The 16,319-nt window shown below is 36.9% G+C and overlaps 1 protein-coding gene across 2 annotated transcripts in view; it reads right to left on the bottom strand.

Annotated features, from left to right (window-relative positions):
* Positions 1 to 16,319, bottom strand: part of VAV3 (vav guanine nucleotide exchange factor 3) — a 141,057-nt gene that overhangs the window by 12,912 nt on the left and 111,826 nt on the right. For both annotated transcript variants that reach the window (XM_054383976.1, XM_054383977.1), the window contains exons 20-24: positions 12,231 to 12,367; positions 7,651 to 7,716; positions 5,465 to 5,499; positions 3,714 to 3,830; positions 2,929 to 3,016 (exon numbers count right to left, since the gene is read on the bottom strand). In XM_054383976.1, coding sequence (XP_054239951.1) covers positions 2,929 to 3,016; positions 3,714 to 3,830; positions 5,465 to 5,499; positions 7,651 to 7,716; positions 12,231 to 12,367 — 443 coding nt within the window. The remainder of the gene's footprint in view (positions 1 to 2,928; positions 3,017 to 3,713; positions 3,831 to 5,464; positions 5,500 to 7,650; positions 7,717 to 12,230; positions 12,368 to 16,319) is intronic.

The raw sequence follows: 16,319 nt of genomic DNA, 5'->3' as shown, positions 1-16,319 counted from the left end.
GTTTGTTTTGGGTGGTGTTTGTTGTTTTGTGTTCTTTTTTTTTTTTTAAGTAAAGCATTGTCAGATTCAATACTTATGGCTCCTTTGAGCCAGGCTGAGCACATATTTTCTTTTTTGAAGTCAGGCAGAAGGCAAGGTCAGCTGCTCGTTAAGTATTTAATGGCAACTGTCTCTTTTCTCAATTTTCTTCTGCAATAAGTGATGTGTATCCACTACAGTATTTGTAAGCACACAGATCTGAAACAAAGCATAAGGCTTGCATATAAGCAAGTAGCAACTTAATGAGCAAGCTCATGTAAAAATTCCAAGGCTCTGATGTTAAAATTTGGGGAGGAAACTACCAAATTGGTGGTTGGTTGCTGTTTGGGGAGTGTTTTTCCAGATAAACTGACTTCAGGAAAAAAAAACAGAAAACAAAAAACACAGTGTTCCACACTCTCCTTGGGCCAAATCTAAAAAATTTGTATGTGTGCACACATATATAAGCTTACATATGCACACATACTTACACACAGACAAGTTCTATATAGGTGTACACACACATATATGAAAATAAAAAAGACTGGCTCCAGTAGTTTATGTAACCAAGGAGATAAGTAACTTTAATTTCTATGATAAAGAAAGCAAAGCCCATCAGAATACTGACAGCTGGTGTTATTCCTTAGCAATCTTCAGACCCTGCCATTGTCTCCTACATGCGAATTATCACTTCTGAAGTCAATATTCCATAGTGTCTACATAAAGCCCAGAATAACATTAAAAGTGACCAGACAATTCAAATGTATTTGATGTGATTAATGATACTTCAACAGAGGGATGTCACTCCAGAAATGCAAGCACAAAACAAGCCTTTTAACAAAACAAGCCCGTTAACTTTCCACTGTAAATCCTTCACTCTTAGCAGTAACTCAGTCATTCCTTTCTACTTACTTACATCTAGATTACCAAAACCAAAGCTTAGGTCACAATAAAGAACAAGTACCACGTTCATTTATTTCCTACTAATAAAAAACATTAACAAAATCATTAGCCTACAACAGCCTGCATCAATGAGATGTTAATTCCAGCCCAATAAAATAATCCTCAAATTACCTAGTCCAAGATCTACTGCACAAACAGTAAATTCCTGACAACAGCCTGAAGATTATCTTCTGAACTCTGGAGCACTTCACTCCCCACACTGTGAGCTGCTGCATGTCTCTGAAACTGCTTATAAAGCAGAGTACAAAGCTAAGCAAAATCTGCAACTCTTAACAGTTCATAATCACAGAGCTGCTAGACACTCCCAGTAAGCAGAAAGGCCAGGAGACTGAAAGCTATTTGGGTTTGGCTGTCCATAATCAGGATAGCATGCAAGCTATAATCTCAACAACCAAATTTTCTGTCACATATCATCACTGAACACCCAGATATTCAAATCACCAAGGCAACACAGAGGATGATTTGTAAACAAGCAACATTCAAAGTAGGATTTCTGGATAACTGGAAAAACAATTAGCATGAAACTTTTGATTCTATGAGGATTCTATGAGGATTTTTTTACCTATTTGCATCACACAGGTATGTAACAATTATGCTGTTTGGTAAAGACAGAAAGAATTTCAACTGGATAGGTTTTATCTGTTGGCAAAATAAGCAAAATGGTTCCAAACTGAGGAAAAAAAAAAGAAATACTTTGTGTCACAAAGATTCTGTTGCTTACTTTATAATACCATTCTTCCATGAAAATGGTTGACAAACAGCTTGCTTCCAGAACATTCCTTGCAGAAATCATAGTAGCAAGCTTACAAACAGCTGAAGTAAGGTCTGGATGGGGCTCCTCAGGAGACTGTCACATAACCACTATACACTGCAGCAACAGGGCTGACCTGTCGCTGCACCTTAGCCTGCTCTACACACTCAGAACATTTTAATTACCCTTGTGGAAGTTTCTCAAATGTCATGAGATGAAATGTCATGCACAAGAGCTCTTCTACTTTGGTTACCTCCACTGTGTCACTGCAGATCACTGCTTTAGGTTTCCATGACTGCCACCTTTGTCTCCCAGTTCTACTCCCACTACTTTTGGTCCTCTGCTGTTGCTTTTTCTATTCCATCTTACTCATTAAAAGGAGTTGTTTCACAGCATATGCAAACAATGCTTACACTACTAGAGCTTGTCTATTTAACTCTCAAGGGCAGACTTCATAATGCCCTTAAATTGAGTTATGGAATTGCTTTCTCCTAACTGCATGTCAGGAAGACTAAATGTGTAACCATGAAGACTTTGCACTAAAAATTTCTTTTGCTTCTCAATTATTTGATGCAATGAATATTCTTTTTGCTTCTTTTTGAATCCAAGTTTTGTGTCTTGTATTTACACCTCTGATAATTCAGCTCTATTTTAAAGCCTGCATCAGTGCATTAAACTGCATCATCGCCATAAGCAGATATCTGACAGCAGGCAACTTCTTTGTCTGGCACACTGGGACCAGGAAGACCAGCCCCTCCCAAGTTTTACTGGGTTCTCTTACACAGCTGCACCTCATTTTCTTCTCCCTCTGAACTTACCTATCAATAAGGCATCATTACATTCAGCAGATATGTGTGCATGTGCTGGGCAGGAAGCTTCACGTAGCTACTTTTAGGAATCATTACTATACAAAGACATCAAATTCTCCTTTCAAGATTTAGTCTAACTACATAGTGGGTTAATGCACTGGATTCAATTCCTCCTCTCTTCCACATCAACTGCAAGGGACACAGTCCAGTCCTAAATATAATTAAGCACAAACCACAAATAAAAAATTACCCTATTTGGAAGTATGGACACAATTCAAATCTCTCATTCTCACAGCATTCCATAATTTCACAAACCAAAGGAGCTCTCACTTAGAGCAACTGCTACAAAGAAAACCACAAATTGTTAAAAACCTAATCAATGCTTACCATTAAGTTTTTAAATTTCCTGTTTTCTGCAATGTGGAAAAAGCCATCTCTTGTTAAAATCTTGATGTGTTTCACTTCATTATTGTACCTGTGGGCAATGAATAGCTTATGAATATAAATGTGTTTTTAATCAGACACAATCAATAATTACCTAAGGGCATGCCCCAATAACACCACATGAATAAATTCTTAAGACAAAATGTGCCAAAACAAAGCTGACATCTAATTAACCAAATATATTTATTGAAGTACAGCTGAAGAGGTAATCTGTATTCAGGAAAAAAAGTCAAAACGAACTGTTCATTCTTATTGGGAATTCCCATATATTGCTTTTATATTCATGTTGATGAACAACATGAAAACAAACAAGCCTCACAATCATTTGCATCCATGGAATTTATGAACCTGCATTGTACTGAAATGTCAGAGACACAAAGGGCTTCCCTTTGTGGCATCAAGTTCTCCCTGAAGTCACTGAAACACTGACATCAGAGAAGCAGGCCACATTACACTCCAAACACTTCCTTACCCTTACTCAACATATTAGACCATCATTTCTGTAGACTTGCTTGCTACACCAGCATTAAAAAGCCATTGCTACCTTCCTACTATAAACCTTGGCTGCTTTTGGTAGCAACTTCAACTTTCCTATACTGATGGTCTTGAAGGTTGTGTACAATTATGTAAATTGAAACAGCTTTTTATTTTCCTTATTTTTCTCAAGTGTTATCTAGACATAAATGAGAACAGGAAAACTTTTTTTAAGAGATGTTAATTCCACTTACTTAATGCTAATAGCATATTCTCCTGACTCTTTGGTTCTGTGCCGCACTAGGTAAGTGCTATTTACTCTGTTGATAAGTTCACTCTCTGCTTGCAATCTTTCCATTGCTCCTGCAAACCTGTAACAGAGAACAATAAAACCTGTCTATAATTTTTTCAAAGCTACAAAGAAAAGTCAATCAAATATGCAATGCAGACTCCCAATCTTCTGCATATGATGGGGGCCTAAAAATACATCAGTTGCAAGCCAATACCACTTCCAGATCTTTGAATGAAGAATAAAGAGTGAAAAAAAATCAAAAGTACTTCTGTATATGTGCAGTACAATGCCTTGAGCCTGAACATTAGCTGAATGACTACTGGCCTGAGTAGATCATAAACCCAAATTCTTTTCAAACAATAAAACAATGCTTCAGAATCTTTGAACCTTCCTGAGTTCTAGGGGGATTTATCTTAACAGAGTAGACAAGCAGCTACCAACACTCATTAGGTTAAAAAAAAAAGACATATGCAAAGATTTTTATTTTACTTCGTTTCAGAATTATTCACAACCTCTAAAACCAAAAGTGTAATGGGTAGACTAAACATACGCAAGAAAAAGAAAAGGGGAAAAAACATAAAAAAATTGGCCTACTATGTCCAACTGAGCTGACACTAAGATTTGAAGTCTAAGAAAAAAAAGTCACTAGTTCTGCATGCTTCACTGCATAAGATTTGTTCCCTTGCTCTGCCTTTCTAGTTTAGGTGGGACTTCATGTGAGGCTGTCAGCAGACATTTATTTGCAAAACGAAAGGTCAAACTGTTAATTGAGGAAAGTGACCTCGCTTCCAGGAAAATGATCCTAATTTTACCATTTTAGAAATAGGGAAATGATGCTTATTTTAGCATTTTAGAAAGTAGTCTAAACTGGGGTTGTCAACCCCACAGACCACGACGATATAGAACTTCATGCTAATACATCACTACCAATCAGAAGGGAACTTTAAATTTTAAAAAAAAGTTATGAATCATACCAGGGAAGATGCATTTTAAAGTTTATCACAAAACACATGGCTTTTTTCAGCAAGTTTTCAGCCTAAAATCATTGTTAAGTATTACAAATCCTTAGAAGATTAAGATTGATCCCAATGATATACTTTCTTCTAACAAAATCTTACACAGAGCAAAACTTAGAATTTCAATTAAAACACCAACTAAATATTAAACATCCTATCTATTTGGCTTGATTCTGAGATCACTTTTGCAAACTAGCAGAAGTCACAACTCATGTAAATGACTAAGCATAAAAGCTGCAAAACAACACAAGTGATGCTTATTCTGCTCTCTCAGCACTGCCATGTCTTTTTGAGAAGCAAGCTGAATTCCAGTCAAGACTTCACACAAACTCCTGACCAGTAGTGCTTTATAGCTCTAAGGTTTTATTTGTTTCTTTTAAAGGAAATACAGAACTATTTGTGAGACAAAATGTATTTGGGGTTTTTCCTTCACTTTATTCACATTATACTCATTGCTTATTATTCTATTTCAGGCTAAGGCTGCACAGCTACAGCTTTTGTAGATAAAATGTTAAACTTATTAAGCCTTTTACTACTTCAAAAGTGCTTTTAGGCAATGCATGGTCTTGCTTTCCTTTAACATTATGCAATGCCTTCTTTGGAAGCCTAGAGAGGTTAAACCAATATAAATTAAATGTAATAAACACAGCTGCCTTTCTATGACTGCTTCTTTCAAAGAGATTCTTGTAAGACTCACCACAGTTGTGCAGAGTAGTCTACTGGTTTAGGAACCTAGGACATGAAAAAGATATAAGAAGAATGAGCATCAAGATTTTTTCCAGTCAACACAAATTAGACAAAATTGATCTGATTGTCAATATTCAGATGACAACTTGAACAGAAGATCCAATTAGTCTGCAAAATCTAATTTATTTTGAAGGAAGTTATGAAGGGCAAATATTTCATACGATTCCTAAAACAGTATAGAATATTTTATCTCTTTGCCGCTTTTACTTTTTTTTTTTTTTAACTTAAAATAACTGTTCATAAATTTTGAATGGATGGATATATATATATATATATAATATAATAAAATCAAATGTTATTCCAAAGCTCTTGACTCACACTGTGCTATACATCCAATGAATCTATAGAAATCAGAGAACTGGAAGAAATCTAGGAAGAACCAGATTTTATTCATATGGTGCAGAAAATGTCTGCTGACATATACTACTTATTGCAAAGAGGAATATATTTTTTCATAAGTACATCTATGGAAAGTCTGGTACATAGATATTCCGGAGCTCAGCAGTTTTTCATTCAATATTCATTCCTAAAGTCTTTTGATGTGCGTATTTTATGCTGTTTCTGGGCATTTTTATATCAGCTGGTTGTACAGACTGTTAGACTTAATAATAACAGTAAAAGTTATAGCATGTATAAAACCTGATTGATGTTTCAGTATCTTTAACAGCATCATTTATCATAGTAAGATGTTTGTATTTCATCCTTCCAAGTTAACAGTGGTGAAACATCAATTTATCTTTTTGTTCTGATCATGACATCGGTTGGTAACATTTCATGAATAATATTTATTTACTCTGTAAAACTGTGTTATTTTCAATACTCCTCTTAATGGTGTATTTTAAACCTAGCCAAAAAGCTTTATCAATAGAAAGCAATCTTCACAACACCCCAGGAACAGTTTTCCTGACTTTGGATATCCTGCTTCCTCTGCTTTACAGTACAGTGGTGGTTCTTAAAATGCTGCTACAGCTGCTGTCAACGTTACTACACTATCACTGACATTGGTGGCTCCGAAAACCTAACGCAAATACGCAGCACACACTGCCTGTGTCCAAGACAGTGACAGCAATTGGCATGAGAAATCCCCAACCTGGGATAGTGATCTGTTCTCTCACCCAATCTAACATACCCTGGACCCACAAATACACTGTACATAACTCTTCAAATAAAATTCTGAAAATACAGGATGCTGAAGATGTGACGAGATATACTAAGGGATTTATACATGGTGGGGTCACATGTGTGCTTGTTTTAGAGACCAAGGCACAATATAAGCCCTAAAAGCACATAAAATATGGCCTCTAAAAGCTGATTCCACCTACTATAAACCATTTAAGTGGCAGATCTCAGTTGCTGTAATGGAAGCAGATCCATTAATAAGTCACACTGTTGTTCAAGTCAAGTTAAAAGGAGCTGAAGTTGTCTTAAAGCAAAGTACAGAATATGATTCATCACTGATTTTAGGGGGTTACAGCAATCTCAAAAAACAAATATTAATCTGACATACAGTATTATAGAGGGCAGAGAATGAAGGAGCAAGCATTTAGTATATTAATGCATCATCCAATCTGTATACAAAGCTCTTCAGTACATATTGTAATTTTTCTTATTGTTATCCTGAATTTCCTTAGGTTGAAAACATCCTTGGGTGAAATAAAGGCAAGAAAGAACCTCCACAGATGAGAGAATTTATCAAGCAGCCTGAATTCAAAATTCAATATTAGTTTTACACAATTTTAAACTTGCTACTTATGGTGTAATCTCTCTCTATAACCCAATGTGACTGGGGAATAGATTGGAACCACAGCATTCTCACCTTACTGCTAGGGAAGGAAGGAAGTGCACTTCCACATGAAATGTGTTTGTTCTATACTCAGGAAACTCCTAAGACAGTTCAATTTATTAATATTCCCAAAAATTAAACATGCTTCTCAGAAATATTTTCTGGATATGTCCAATTTACACCCAATAACCAGAAGTATTAGAATGCTATATTTTAAGCAATACTGAACATACCATGAAAATGCAAAGGAAGCAGAAACAATATGGTTTACATAGGTAAGACTAATAAAGCAATGGCACGAACCAGGCAGTTTTTCTCTAAGGTAACATCTAGCATTACAGAATTGTACTTACACAGGGACTAGGCTTTACTGCATCACTTGGGAAGAATCCAAGTTCTCCCGTTGTTAAATTTCTGCCCTAGAAAAAAACCCAAATATTCCATTTTGAGACATTATGAGGATTAATAGTAAATAGTGCACAGGGATTTGGGACAGAAAAAGTATATCCAAGAGCCTTTAAAAATAAAACAGCACTCTAAGTGTTAACAGTTGTGTGGGTTTTGTCATTTCGGTCTTGTTTGTTTGCTTTTTAGATTTATATAATTAAGTAACAATTATAGCTGATACACCTGAGATCTCAGAGATATGAGATGGCAAGAAGTGGGGGGGTTAGAGTCTGGGTTGTGATTCCCAGTTCTGTCAACATCTGCCAGTGTCTGATATCTTCATTACAGTTAATTATCTCCTTTCAGTCTACTCCCTCCTCAGTTGGCATTACTCTAGTGAGAGTTGCCACACTACAGATCCCCAAAGTAACTGCATCACATTGCAGTGGCAGTTGTAGCACCTGAGAAATTATGCCAACTCCAGTGGGAGCTTACAGCTAAAAATCCATCAGCCGACTCAGACACCCTATAGCCATGGGTTTCCGTAAGTGATGCAAACCATTGGAAATTGAGTGAACACTAAAATACTAACAGAATTAAAGATTAACTCTCTCTATGACACATTCACAATATGTTGTAGATGCACCTGCACAGTCAGGAGACCAGTGGCAGGAGTGCAACCAGCATGGCCTGAACTGAATACAACCTGTAGCCCCACTTTTGCAAAACCACCAATTTACTCTGGGCTTCTAACAGCCAAAAGTGACCCAATCATCACAGAGCCATGCTCCAGCAGCTCACAATTAACCTCCTTAGTCAGACAGAATAGCAAAACAAAAACCTTTCTGGTCCTAGTAAACGCTCAGCTGTGATCATGCTGACTGCCTTTTTCAAAGTGGAACAGAGCACATCACTAAAACTTCTGGACATGGACATGTAAAACAAATGCACCAAAATGCATATTTGGGCAAATAGATGTTTTCATTTGACAGATTTAAAGCATATAAATGCCTAACCTCCATTAAATTTAATATACTGGCTATAAATATAATATACTATTAGCATTTAACAATGACAGTAAGAATGAGTACTTTACAAGCACTGTAATACTGAAACTTATTGTTTTGGGGGTTTCTTGATAGCATACCTGCAACAACAACAACAAAACATATAATCAAAGAGGGGAAAAATGCTTCAGAAACAGACATGGAATTTCTTTGGGGGGTTTAGTTCATTTTGTTTCTCTAACACTGAATGTGTAACTCTACCCTAGTACCACCACACAAAACAGAATTCAGTGACTTCAAACATGTTCTTCACCCATTTCTGGTTTTTGTTCAGTGTGAACTGTGATGAAGGGATGAAGGAGGACAAATTAAAACTTACAAAGCAAATTACAAACCAAAGGAAAACAAAAAGGCAGTTTTACAGTGCTGCCACCCAAATGTTTCAATTTTCTATCATCAGTATATTTACAACACAGTTAATGCCTTTCAGCTGTTTACAGCAGAACCACTAACTACTTCTAGAAGCATTAGGAAATACACTGTAATAGCCATTACTTGATATGGGTTTAAACTGCATCAAAGAAAAGCTGATAAAAAAAAAAAAAAACACCAAGAGAATCAGTCCAGGAAACATCTGTATTCCTTTGGCATACTTGAGAAACATGATTGCCTGGGGCCAGTGGGTAATTGCAATGCAATCCTGTGAAACTAGAATTACATCCTATCTTCTGGCAGGCACCGCAGCACCCCTGAAAGCTTACCCTCAGGTTAAACAGCTAACAACTTACTCAAACCAAACTGAGGAGAAAAATATTCATATCTGTAACAAACAAACAAACAAAATCTGACTACTTCAAAGTTGCACTACTACAACTGAAACAACTTCAGTGCTGTAGTTAAGGGGTCTGAAACTTAATTTTAAAACATCAACCATCTTATGGCCTTGCTCTCTGATTGCTCAGTTTGCCTCTCAGAAAAGTATTTGTTGTTTCATAAAGCAAAAAAAATCCCATCATGTTTTCCAGACTGCATGACAGGTGGATTCCTATCTGTAGACAGCCCTGAATTACCACAGAACTTCCCACAACTGCTCTATGAGCATTCAAGCGGTAACTTAGCGGAATTTTAACACCTACCAAAACATTTGATCACGCTAAAGTTGCTTCAGCATTGCTTATTAATCTGTGGTGTTTATTTCACATACTGCAAATAATTTAAAAAATTATGCTTATACCACACATAGATACCTATCACAGAAACCCAGAATTGCTTAGATTGGAAATGACTTTTAAGATCATTGAGCCAAATCATTAACCTAACGCTAACAAGTCCTTGACTAAATCATAACCCTAAGCATTACATCTACATGACTCTTGAATACCTCCAGGGACGGGGACTCTACCATCCAGAGTACAATCAGCTGTTCCAATGCCTGATAACCCTTTCAGTAAAGACATTCTTCCTAATATCCAACCTAAACTTCCCCTGCTGCAACTTGAGGCCATTTTCTCTTGAACTACTACTTGTGACTTGGTTGAACAGACCAACCCCCACCTCTCTACAACTTCCTTTCCGGTAGTTGCAAAGAGTGATAAGGTCTCCCCCCTGAGCCACCTTTTTCAACAGACTAAAAATCCCCAACTCTCTCAGCCACTCCTCATAAGAATTATTCTCTAGATGCTTCACCAGATTGAATGCCCTTCTCTGGCCATACTCCAGCAACTCAGTGTCCTTCTTGTAGTGAAGGGCTCAAAACTGAACACAGTATTCAAGATATGGCCTCACCAGTGCTGAGTACAGGAGTAAAACGTTTCTAAACTGAGATATGGTTGACCTAAAAATATATTCTAATATGAGTCTTGCAGTTCACCTATAAAAATCACTCTAAAACACCCCCTGAATAAAACATAGATTTTTAAAATAAATCATGTTTTGCATGCTTGTTTTCTTAATATGTATTTTAAAACACAGGTATCATTACAGAACTTAGTAAAATCTCTACTAAGCAGCCTGTGAAAAGTGTCTGTGAAAAAAAAATCCTGAATGATGCTGATGGAGATGACAATTTTCATTATGATTCAAATCTGTTAGCAAGACTTCTGGGGAAAAAACCTCATGCAGTTTTTGCCAGTTAATCACAGTGAGACTCTAGCTAAATTCTTTAGCAGGATAGGTAAAAAAAAAAAAAAACTAAGTCAAACTGCAGCAGAAGGATTTGACAGATGTATATGAACATGGCCACAGAATCAGTTTCACACAGTGCCAATAATTCTGGTTTGTACTAATTGTATTAGTCAAGTGATTATCTACTAGTCAGTCTCAAATCAAAAGCAGGGTTAAATGCTTCCCTGGATCAGACCTCAAGACTTTGCAGAACCAAACCTTACACCTAAAACTGGTTGGCAGATTGTGGCCTATGTAATGTTTGAAACAGTTTACTTTTACTGATGTGAAATATCACTAAGTATCTGCTAAATAACAAGGGGGGGGGGGGAGGGTTTCATTTTGATTGGCTTGTTGGGTTTGGGTGTTGTGGGGTTTTTTTTGCAGGGGGGTAAAGGGATGGTTATAATTATTTACATATTTTGAAATACATACAATTTTATTATTATTTCCCCCAGTTAAATGTTATTCAGGACAATGCAGGGACACAGGAACAGAGTTCACTGATTCAGTACTGAGGAGTTTGGAGAGGATTCAATCCTAATTGAAGCCAACAACAACAGCAAAGTATAACTTAACTCACATAATAGACCAAGCAGTTTTTATAATTACATTCATTAACTTATTAAAGTCTCAAAGAAAAAAAAAGAGAATCACAAACAGGAACAATACAAGACGACAGATGCTTCCCAGTTGTTGTTCTGTTAACATCCTCAAAGTTCTTCTGTTCACCTCTATTTCCCCTAATCCAACAGTATCAGTAGTACACAGGACTCCAGTATGAACAATTTAAGGAAAAAATGGGACATGCTGTCATGCATCTTGGAACTGATTGCAAATTCTTTAAAATTTCAGTAACAACAGTAGTGATGTTAATTTTGCCATTAATAAAACATGCTTTTCATATGCACATAGAACACCCTGTCCTGAACTGACTTGAGAGTTCATCAATAAGTGTCACTGTAGTTCTGTTTTGCAGAGCACTTTCTCTTCACGATGAATCTAATAGTTGTAACTGAGTATCACCAATAGAGCTTTTCATTTTGCTGTGTTAGAGAAGCAGTGACTGAAAAACCACAGGATTTCCGTGTTTACATGCCAAACACCCTCCTCAACTGAAAATTTCACTACAAGGACTGCTACTAATGCCATGTTCTTGCAGATTTAGTCACCAGGACTGTTACTATAAGGCTGCAAGGAGGAAGCTTTATACAGTGTGTGAACTACTAGCAATTTAAAAGTAAAAATAGTTGCATGTGACATTTATTCTGGGTAAAACACAGATATTCTTTTGTTCAAAAAGAAAGTTACAGGACCAATACATCATTAAGAATTTCGTTTCTAGGACCCGTGGTATATAGCCAGTGATACAATACCTGCCAAAATAAGCTATGTGCATCTCCTCTAATTAGTTCAATAGTGTCCCCAATCTGGATATGCAACGGTGGACCATCTTGTGTTGCTGGCTGGGGTATTCCATTGTAGTTTTGAATAACTTGCATTTTTGGCAAGCCTGAACAAACAAATAAAACAACAACAAAAAGAAACAAACAAACCACAAGTCAGGATATACTTACAGTTAATGACAATTTATCCAATCTGAAGATCACAAAAGCAATCAAACAACAAAGAGACACTATACCTTTACTAAATACCTGACTGAGGCACTAAGGCAGTGCATTAGTACTACACTATGTACAACCTGATAGAAAATAACTGCTTTGAAAAAAAAAAAAAAAAGGATATTTGTCCTTCCTTCTTCTTGAGGTAAATTTCATTTCATGTCTACCTATGGAGGCTCTTGCCTCTACATGTGCACCCCTGGCTCTGCACAAGGCTCAAATATTAAGGCTATCTTTGTACAAATTATGACAAAGTAGTACTAAAGACACCAGCATTACCAAAAAGCCTACTGCTGATGTAAACATGTCCAAGAGACTAAGGATGACAGTTCTCCTAGGTTTCACATAAAATTTAGCGGGGGAGTTGTTTGGGTTTGGTTAGTTGGTTGGGTTTTTTTCTTGTAATTTTCAGGCTGGGACTTTATTTTCTGATACATATGCCAATTTAAGGCTTCATTTTCAAGATCTCTAGCTACAGACTGGTCCTTCAACATCAACACTGGCTGCATCTAGACAGCTGACCTGTGAATTTTTTTCTTTTTTAAAGGGAGCAGTCTACTTGAGACACACAGTATTTTCCGCAAGGATTAGTCTCTCTGCCTGTACGAAGAACTAAATCACTGTTTAGAACTGCACTTCAAGAGCCCTCCACAAGCACCTGTCAAACAAGGGGCAGGGGATGAGACTTCAGGCAAGAGAAAACTATGAGCAATGTAACTCCATGTTGTTATAACTATAATGGCATTGTAACAAAACACTAAAATAGCAGGCTGTGATATTATAAAAGTATTTTAAACCAAGTGAAGTACCACCCAAACTATAACAAACATAGTAAAGACTTTAAAGCTTAGAAAAGCATTTTTCCCCCCTACTCTTTACACTGCCAAGGAAAGCATAATTTTAACAGACCAATTCTATCATTAAACAAAACTTTGTGCAATAATTTCCCCATTTTAGCTGCACATGGAATGTTAAAAATTGCTAGCATTATGTGAGCATCTCTATTTATAATCTTATCCAGAAAGTTCTCAGTTCAGTAAGATTTTGTAAGAATGTGCATCAACAAACACAAATAAACGCAAAAGCAGCAAAGCCAAGGTAGCTGGGGTGCCATATTTAACCAGTTTCTTGCTGGAGAGTCATGATAAACTTAATTCTAACAAGAAAGTATCAACAGGCCTACCAACACACCTATTTCTGTTGACCATTACTGAAATTTAAGTGGCAAGAAATACTAAGACCTGTGATCCTTCTAATTTGCATGAAACATGAAAGAGATCACCTTCCATAATTACTACTCTCTGTATTTAAGAATACTAATCCAAAGTGATGATGAAACATTAAGCAAAGCAATACCAGCTCTTATGCTGCCTAACTCAAATGACACCATAACACTTACTATTTCTTCAAGTTATCTAGCATGCTTATAATTAGGTGCTCATTTTAAGTAAGCCATTATGCCACGTAGGTAAATAGTAGTCTTTGCTCTGTGTCTCAGCTGCTGGCTCTCATGCTTTCACTGATTCAGCATCAACAACTGCTGCATCTACTGAGAAGCAAATGGAAGCAATGCTGTATACAGGATCTCCTCAAAGCAGACATCTTTGTCCTAATATAAGGCAACTCTCATCACATTATAAATGATAGCTCTGCATAAGTCCTAAGGTTTTTTAAAGATCCTATACTGCCGAAATTATTCACCATACACACAAGTTAAATGACATCTTATTTCATTTTACTGGTGTTTATGATTGCTGGTTTCCCTGAAAACCAAGCCAAGGGGGGGGGGGGGAGGGAGGGGAACTGCTGTGCAACCAGGGGAATTATTCAAATGGTAATACAGAATTAATCCTGTGAAAACATATGCGTAGAATACTTGTGTATAATTCAGTGTGCTTAATTCTAGAAAATCTTACAGCAATTTCGACTACAAAATTTTCTTGGCAGATACAGTGTTGGAAGATTTGATCTAACACCTCCTGGCATCACTAGAAATAATCCTATTAATTTAAATAAGATTGGGTCTTGCTCTTAACAGCGTTCATTACCTTGTTTCAGATACCCTCTTAAAACTTCTTTGCCATAATGCCCACAGAAACTGTGACAACTGCAGCATTAATGTGCTACAGCTGCTCTCTACTATGGTGAAAAATAAATACTACTCTTCTACTGTAATTTTACTAACTACTTTTAACCAACTGTCATCCTTGATCATCTTAGGAGTTTTGTGTTTAGTGCTGTCTTTGTATGAATACACACTGCCTAGCACAACCTACAAGCTCGATCACCAGCCCTACATAAACCACTGTCTGGAATAACAGGGATGCATAGCTTGAACTCCCATGCACTCCAATACAGAAGAATACCGTGATTTTGTTCATTAGTGCAGAAGAATACTGTGATTTCATTAATTACCATATTACTTCCATTCACTCACTTGAGTAATAATTCTGTGTGCTAGCTTCGAGGCCACTGATCAAAGATGCACATATAAACAGGAGAAGCTGCTTTCTGGTGCCAATTATTTAGGCACACATCAAACTTGACACAGAATCTGAGAAGTACTTCATACTCAAAGTGAAACAACGCAAGGTAAAGTCAGTCTCCAACAACAGGAGTATCTGAATCACACAGAGAATGCTGACTTCAATATCACCAATACCAGACCTGTGTAGCAAGCCTGTATTGATGAATGATATGAGAATAGAGAATGGACAGCTACTGTGTTTTACTTGTTGTATGAACATATCAAAAGGAACTGTGTCTGTTACATCAACAGGAAGCCTAAATGAAATCTTTGAATCAATCAATCAGAAACAAGAACATACTATTGTGGTAGAGCTATTTTTCCCATAAATAAATGTTCTTCTCACAAAACTTACCTTATGTCACCCTTCAGCACAGAAGAAAAGTTAATACACTGAGGCAGAGTCAAAGACCTCCAAACAGAATACTCAGCTTTCTTTTCACCGTGTAATTACAGATTTGATAACGGTAGCTCAATTGGGATGGTGCACATTTAAGTGGACGGAATCTAGTCTAGTTCCTTCTCCTAACTCCTACAACATACACTGGGGTGTGATGGATCACGTTCCATCCATCATTATCACCAGAACCAGTTCATACAATCTTCCAGCTGTTAGCAAACTTCACCAGATCACAGGAACACAGGACGTTAGGGGTTGGAAGGGACCTCTGAAGATATCATCGACTCCAACCCCCCTGCCAGAGCAGGATTATAGAATCAAGCACCAGGTTGCACAGGAACGCATCAGATGGGTCTTGAAAGTCTCCAGAGAATGAGATTCCACAACCTCTCTGGGGAGCCTGTTCCTACTGTTTGTTCCTACTGTTCATTTTAGAAATTTATTCTCTGAGCATTAGGCATTTTCTGCTTCTCAGTGTAAATTAGTTCATGGCCAGTTTATACCCATCTAGAGCCTACAGTCTGAGTAGTTTTTTCCTTGTCTTTATTTCTTTTCATAATGTAGTTATAGAGAGCAATTGTGCATCTTTTAGCCTTCATTTTGCTAGGCTAAGCAAGCCTTTTAGCCTCCTCTTCAGCTCAATTCCTCTGAGGCAGTATACCAGCTGCTTTACTGAAGTTCACACAGACAAGACCTGGAATATTTTTCTTTGTCTGTCTTGAAATTTCATTCTTAATTGGCACATGGATTCATCACAAAGATACTCATTAAGCATCCTGAGTATCTGCTGTAATATGAAAATGCAGACAAGAAAAAGCGGTGTGTTAGAGAAACCTGCACTGTATTAAGTGTATAACTATGGATTATTTCTGATAGAAAGAGCATACTATGCATTCATGACTAAAACGTGAAATAT

This window comes from Indicator indicator, chromosome 10, assembly GCF_027791375.1.
Source record: "Indicator indicator isolate 239-I01 chromosome 10, UM_Iind_1.1, whole genome shotgun sequence".
Classification (NCBI taxonomy): domain Eukaryota; kingdom Metazoa; phylum Chordata; class Aves; order Piciformes; family Indicatoridae; genus Indicator; species Indicator indicator.
The sequence above is the reverse complement of the archived record's forward strand: the minus strand, read 5'-3'. Positions and strand labels throughout refer to the sequence as shown.